Source organism: Theropithecus gelada, chromosome 5 (genome assembly GCF_003255815.1).
Source record: "Theropithecus gelada isolate Dixy chromosome 5, Tgel_1.0, whole genome shotgun sequence".
NCBI lineage: Eukaryota > Metazoa > Chordata > Mammalia > Primates > Cercopithecidae > Theropithecus > Theropithecus gelada.
Window position 1 is genome coordinate 113,699,321 of NC_037672.1, and position 7,258 is coordinate 113,706,578.

At 31.1% G+C, this 7,258-nt stretch overlaps 1 protein-coding gene across 1 annotated transcript; it reads right to left on the minus strand.

Annotated features, from left to right (window-relative positions):
• Positions 1 to 773: 773 nt before the first annotated feature.
• Positions 774 to 6,961, minus strand: LOC112624362 (cytochrome c oxidase subunit 6C-like). The gene is made up of 2 exons (XM_025384842.1): positions 6,920 to 6,961; positions 774 to 1,192 (listed from the first exon to the last, which is right to left on the minus strand). Exons 1-2 carry the CDS (start codon positions 6,959 to 6,961, stop codon positions 911 to 913), a joined length of 324 nt encoding a protein of 107 aa, XP_025240627.1. The 3' UTR covers positions 774 to 910.
• Between the last annotated feature and the right edge of the window lie 297 nt (positions 6,962 to 7,258).

The window sequence follows — 7,258 nt, forward strand, 5'->3', positions numbered from 1 at the left end:
AGAATCAGTGCCAATCTTTCTAATGTTCTGAGATATGATTATCAGATCTTATTCATACAAATATATCCATCATATCACATGTGTATTGTTTGAGATCACAGCATTTAGAGTCTCCTTAAACAATTAGCAATTGTTAAGATTACATTTTTATCAACTGTAATCACCATACTGTACAAAGATCTCCAAGACTTATCTTCCTAACAGAACTTTTGTATATTTTGACCATCTTCCCATTTTACCTGCTCTTCCTCAGACCCAAGTACACTCTTCTGCCCTCTGCTTATATGAATTAGACTTTTATTAGATTCCACATATAAATAAGATTATGCCATATTTGTCTTTCTGTGCCCAGCTTATTTTACTTAGCATAATGGCCCCCAGGTTCATCCATATTGTCACAAATTACAATATTTTTTTTCTTTTGCTAATGCTTAATAGTACTCCATTATGTAAATAAACCACATTTTCTTCATCCACTAACCTATTGGTGGACACATGGGTTGATTCCATATCTTGGCTATTGTGAATAATGCTGAAATGAACGTGGGACTGCAGGTCTTCAGCATACTGATTTCATTACCTTAAGCTACTATGCCCACAAGTGAGATTCCCAAACATACAGAAATTTTACTTTTTATTTTTGAGAAAATTCTATTACTGTTTTCCATAATGGCTGTATTAATTTACCCTGTACCAACATTGTACAAAAGTTTCCTTTTCTTCACATTCTCATGAACACTTGTTTTCTTTTGTCTTTTTGATAAAAGCTATTCTTTTTTTTTTTTTTCTGTTAATTGTTTATTTATCAAGAGGAACTACTTCTTAGCCCACATATTCATGTGTCATAGTTCAGGAGTCAGTGACAAACTTCCAGGTAATTCAACCTGAAGAAATTCTTTATATTCCAAGATTACCTTACACTCTGAAAGATACCAGCCTTCCTCAACTCCTCAAAATCTTTCATGGCATCATAGTTTCTGTAGAAATCTGCGTATGCCTTCTTTCTTTTATCAGCCACACCAAACTTATACAAAGCTGCAACTCCCAGGGATAGCACGAATGCTGCAACCATATGAAATTGCAGACGCCTGGCCAGAAGGCCACGCATCTGAGGTTTTGGCAAAACTTCGGGTGCCGTGGTAGTTACTGTCCTTGATACATATGCCAACCTCAATACCAACGTCCTTCCCGACTAAAGGAAAAATGGATAAAAGCTATTCTAACAAATGTGAGATGACATCTCGTTGTGGTTTCAATTTGCATTTCCCTGATGATTAGTGATGTTGAGCATTTTTTCATATAACTATGGAACATTTGTACATATTCTTTGGAGAAGTGTCTATTCAGGTCTTTTGCCCATTTTCTAATTTTTTAAACTATTGAGTTCCTTATGTATTTTGAATATCAGCTCCTTTTTTAAGAGGTAATACATATATTAATTAGTTTGATTTAATCATTTCATAATGTATACATATATCAAAACATCACATTGTATACCATAAATGTATGAAAGTTTTTGTCAACTAAAATAAATTAATTAAAATTTACAAACAAATATTACTTAAAATGATTTAATGACTTCAAGCCACTAAAAAATTATATACCATACACCTAGTATCACATTTCATGCACTGTCTTTTAAATACTTCACTGTGAAATATATATGATGTGTATATAATTTATCTGGCATGATTTTAGATTTATTAATGTTTAATCTTAAGATCCTAAAAATCTTTAGAATATAAGTGTACATTTTTTACAGTATGTGTTATATGTACTTAAAATTACTACACAGTGGAAATCTATTAAAATTGCAGTAATTTTACATGAGAGAAAGAGGTGTGAAAAATAAAGATAGAATTTCTATTGAATAATATCCATTCTTTCTGTTTGACAATATTTGTTCTTTTCTTGGACTTGGATGTATGTGATAAGTCATTGGGATCCTTATATTTCCTACCTGATGACATAAAGAAACTTGCCTTTTACTTTATCATTTTCTCTAACATCTCTAAAAGAAATTGATTGATTCCTGAAATTATACATAAAATAGCAGAGAAGCAGAAATATTAATTTGACTATATATAATGCTTCTAAAAGAATATGCAATATTGCACACATATAACTAGGATTAAAACATTTATATATAATGACCCAAATAAATATTAAACATTAAATTTTAAAAAATTATATTTATAAAAAATCAAAAGAAGCAACTTGTTTATTTACATGTAAAATGTGGCGATCTGTCACTAACTTTAGATGTACTGAAACAGAAGGTTGATTTTTCAAAATCTAAGTTTAAAGAGATTAAACAGGTGTGTATTTATTTGTCTAAGTGTTTCTTAGATTGAAAAAGATATAATCTTTCTCCATCAGATTAGAACCTTTGCTTCCTGAGTCCCCTTCTGAAAGGTACAATTCTGTTACCACGAGACCGTTTACTCACCATTGCAAGTGTTGCTCCTTATAGCAACACAGAAAACATTAGAAAAAAACAAAACTGCAGGTTTGTCAACTACAAACACGTGTGTATGGTATGTGTAAATAAAACTAGACAATGAATTATGCAAATGCTTGCAAAAGCAATACTTTTGAAATAACATATGCTGTTATTAAATGAAACTATATGGAGGAAATTGAGGAGAAAAATGTCATATTTTTATATAATTCCTTCTACACTATTTTTACTGTCTTATTACAACCACCATTTTGTTTCTACAAACATAGAAATATGAAAGTGGTGATATTGTTAATTTACTCATTCTTTCACTATTTCTCTAGCTATCTTAGAATACCATTGTTTACACTGTTTTACATTTCAAGACATCTTGTAAAACATTACATAGAATCAAAACTGAAAACTCTGGGGTATTTTAATAATTCTTAACCATCAAATTTGCCTTCTCTCTATAGAGCTTTAATGGTAACGTGTACCCTTGATTTGCCTTCCCTTTCCTGGAATCCTGTAGTAGGCCATGAATTTTACTCTTTACAGAAAAGTTCCAGTTCAGAGCTCCACATAGGTAGGAAAAAACAAATGAAATAATCTTTAGAAACATAATAATGGTTAAAAATATTATCTGATAAGTCTCAAGTTTTTAAAAGGAATACGCAAATTCCTAGAAGCAGATAGAGACTCTAATTAGGAAAAACGTGATAATCTTAATTTGACATTTTCTTCAGCATTTAAATTGGTTTGTCTCATGGTACTCTCATTTTCAATTCACATGTGTAATATTTTTCACAACAAAATTTATTAGCAACTTTTAATTTTATTCATGTTAAAAATTTATATTATTATTATTTTTTAATTTTTAGAGGTAGAGTCTTGCTCTGTCACCCAGTCTGGGTGGAGTGCAGTGGTGACCATAGCTCACTGCAATCTCAAACTCTTGGGCCCAAGAAATCTTCTCACCTAAGCCTCCCAAACAGCTGGGACTACAGGCATGTACCACCAGGCTCAGCTAATTTTTTTTATTTTTTGTAGAGACAAGGTCTTGCTATGTTGCCCAGCTCGTCTTGGAAGTCTTAGCTTCAAATGATCCAACTGCCTTGACTTCCCAAAGTGTTGGGATTACAGGCATGAGCCACCATTCCCAGCCTCAGCAACTTTTAAATTAAGAATAATTTATATTACACAGTGAATTATGACATTATATAAATGTATGTGCAACCTTACATCATTCTAGTTAGGTGAGTGGCTCATGACTGTAAACCCAGCACTTTGGGAAGCAGAGGTAGGAGGATCACTTGGGACCAGAAGAGCAACCTGAGTAACATAGCAAGATCTCATTTCTACAAAAAGATATATATATATATGTATTTCCCTAATATATATCTATATATATCCCTAATTTTAAGGTACCGAAGGTTAACAGCATGTTTTTAGATCTCAAATAGAATCAACAGCACTTTTTAATCATAATGTTGAGCAATTGTAGCAAGTTTTAGTTTTATCTGTGAAGAATCTATTTCAATTTCTTATCTTTTACATTAAACAATCATTCCTAAACCTTTAAAATTGTTATTTAGAAGCAAATATGGATGCCTTTTCTTCATTTTCACTGAGTCTACCGTTTGGTGAAATAAAAAACATAAAAATTACTTAACAAATTATGCTTGAGAAATTTAAATGTTTATCATTACCCTTTTAATGTTTGAGCATAGATAAGTATGAAGTAGTTGTATAATAAAAAAACTATAGAATATTACTACACATTAAAATCTTGTTAGCAACTTATTTTGTGAATTAACAAATTTTGAGAAAGTCCATGTATTTACTCAGCATTTTTGTTACCTGTGTTTTCTCAGGTTCAGATAAAACCATTGGAAAATTATTTAATCACCTAGCTCTTTATCTGAATTATCATATATTTATAAAAAAAAAGATTGGTATCTGGTTGAGCTAGTTTTCTCACCCATTTCTATGACAAACACGTTTGAAGCATTTGACAATTCACCTTTTTGCCATGTTTTAACATTAATTTTCAAGATACATGTGTAAAATAATGCGAGACTTTGATTGAAATTTGTGAATGAAAACAAATTCAGAATTACGTAAGGAGAGACTGTAATTAAAAGAAAGACTATTGCAATAGGGGCAACACTGTGATCATAGAAATCTGTCTGAAATCAAGCAAAAAAGGTTTTTTTGTTTGTTTGTTTGTTTGTTTTTCTAACTAGGTTAAAGTAGAGGTAAGCAGAAATAAGCAGAATCTTTGTAAGGGAACCTGGACTTGCAAGAGGACATGGCTAGTGGAGTCTGACAGGAAGAGTCTTGCTTTGGTAAGCTGCTTCCCAGCAGAAACTAAGGGTGGCATGGTATTCTGTCTTTGTTTAGGCTTAGAGGCAAGCAGAGGTCAACAGCCTGTAAGAGAAAAACCTGACTAGTTGGGTCAAAATAAAGCAGATGATAATAAGTGGCCACTTGTGAACATTTGGTTAAATTGCTTTGAATTTATAGATTAGTAGAGATAAATGTACGTACTTATGTCAAAGTCATTTTTAATTATAAATTTGAATATGTTCATATTGATTTATAGTTTATTTAATACTAACTTTAAAATAAGTTTTATAGATTATGAACAGTTTTTGTTAGGTTTATTATAAAGAATCTGACATAATACGTGATAGGCAATATATAATGCAAATGCAGGAAATGCAAATAAAGTAATAAATTTCAATTAAATTTCAATTCAAAATAAAATTTATATTCCTAGATTTTTTAGTCATTCTTTAAAAAGTCAGTGAAGTCTTTCTGAGCCTCTTCATTGTATTGATAACTAAAATTTATCCAAAGTTTATAAACCTCAAGACTATGCTCAGTGGATAATACTCCTTTTGAATCATTGCCCAGAAAAAGATGTAGGATATCATCAGAATCTCAGAAACATACCTCTTGTTCTTTACATATCATTAATTTTTTTTTCAGAAAAATTACTACTTAATTCTATCTGACACTCTAACTCAGCATTTCTCAACCATTTTTAAAATCATTCTCTTCACAGGTACCTTTCTAGACAATGTATTTGTTAATTTTGTCTCTTCCTGGAACTCTGTATCTGTTTTGTATTACAGATATATCTATATTTAATAAATAAAGAAGAGTTTCCTTTTTACCCCTTACAAGAACGATTTTTGTCTCCCTGTGGGAGATGTCACTATCTTTAATATTATTGTTGAGAACAAGAATCATCTTGTATTTGCATCTGTTAAGTGTATTTTGTTGAGACAATGGAGGCATGCTATATATTTAGGTTTACCTGGGTTCAACTGTTTGTAAATAAAATCATACCATATTTTCTCTTCCTTTTAGTTCCTTTCACTGAACATATTTAGTGTCAGGTTGTTTCAACATCCAAAATCCTTGGGATGCTAATTTTGCTATTTTCCCCCTGCTGGTTCTCAAGCAGTGGTATTTTTCCAAAGAAGTAATAATGGTCAACTCTTGGCCACAAAATTTTTCTCCTGAATTTTTTTCCTGAAGTTTTATAATTTTATGTGTATGGTCATATCTATGAACAATTTTCAGTTAATTTTGTTAAGGTTATAACTTTTAGTCAAAGACTATTATTTAAATTTACAAATTTAATTACTCAATACCAATTTGGAAACGCTTTTCTTTGTTGAAGCGTTTGTACTTTTTTCAAAGAGCAATTGACTACATTTCTGTGGCTCTTTATCTGGACTCTATGCTAATCCATAAATACATATGCTCATACTTTCCCTAAAATAAAATGTATTGTAGTAAATTTTGAATGCAGATAATGTAAATTTTTTTAACTTCGTTTTTCTTGAATATGAAGTAATGTTTTTACCAATTAGTTTTTAGAATTATATTGTTCAGCTTCGAATATTTTGTTTTCTTGATATCTTTCTGTTATTAATTTCTAATTTAATCCTACTTTGGAAACATTTAAATGCATTCATGTGTGCTTTATGGCAACACAATGTAGTTTGTCTTGACAATGCAAGTTATAGAAGATGCATTGTAATTAGGAGTGGTTATGGAATTGGTTCAATAGAAAAGAAATAATCATTATAAGTGTTGAAGAATGGTATTAAATTCAAGACACTGTAAGCGTTGGTAAGAAAAAAAGTATGTACTCAGGGAAGATAACTAATCTCAAGAAGTTCTGTTAAAACCAGAAGACTGCTTTGAACACTTTTAAAATTCTCATTTTCTGCATATGCATGGCACATTATTCAGGATATATAGCTCAGGTTCTGATTATATGTACATATAAATTCAGTGCCAGGATCTCTCCCATATTAAAACCAGGACTTTGATAATAGAGAGCACTAACATCTGAGATGATATAACTGAATAAATAAACCTGATCATCTTGAAAATATATAATCTTTTAAACAGTCTGGGCTAGTAAAAACATTCATTGTCTCCACTAAATAAACTCACCGGATGCAAATACGGGATGATTCTTATTCTAAACAAGATCATGTGTACCTCTTTCATTGGCAAAAGGTGAATCATAAATTTTAGGTCTCATCTGAGTGGCGCAAGTGTCGACTCTACTGTAGGAGAAAAGAGTATCTACAATGCATGAATAATGTACTAGGAGGAAGAAGAAAATACATATGGAATGGCTCTTGAGATGTTGCAATACGTGTGTGGGACAGGTAAAAGTTTATTCACATGGAAAAGCTTACCTGATTCTCAAGATTTACTGTTCTGACACAGGCAAAAGGAAGGCTCCTTGAAATTCAGATACAATGATGCCTAAAATAATTAAGTTGG

What these genes read in the sequence shown, in the direction of transcription:
- LOC112624362 (XM_025384842.1), bottom strand. Translation starts at nt 6,961, where the DNA reads ATGATCTTGTTTAGAATAAGAATCATCCCGTATTTGCATCCG. An exon ending in TCATCCCGTATTTGCATCCG is followed by an intron (nt 1,193 to 6,919) that starts GTGAGTTTATTT and finishes TTTTTCCTTTAG; the next exon opens with TCGGGAAGGACGTTGGTATT.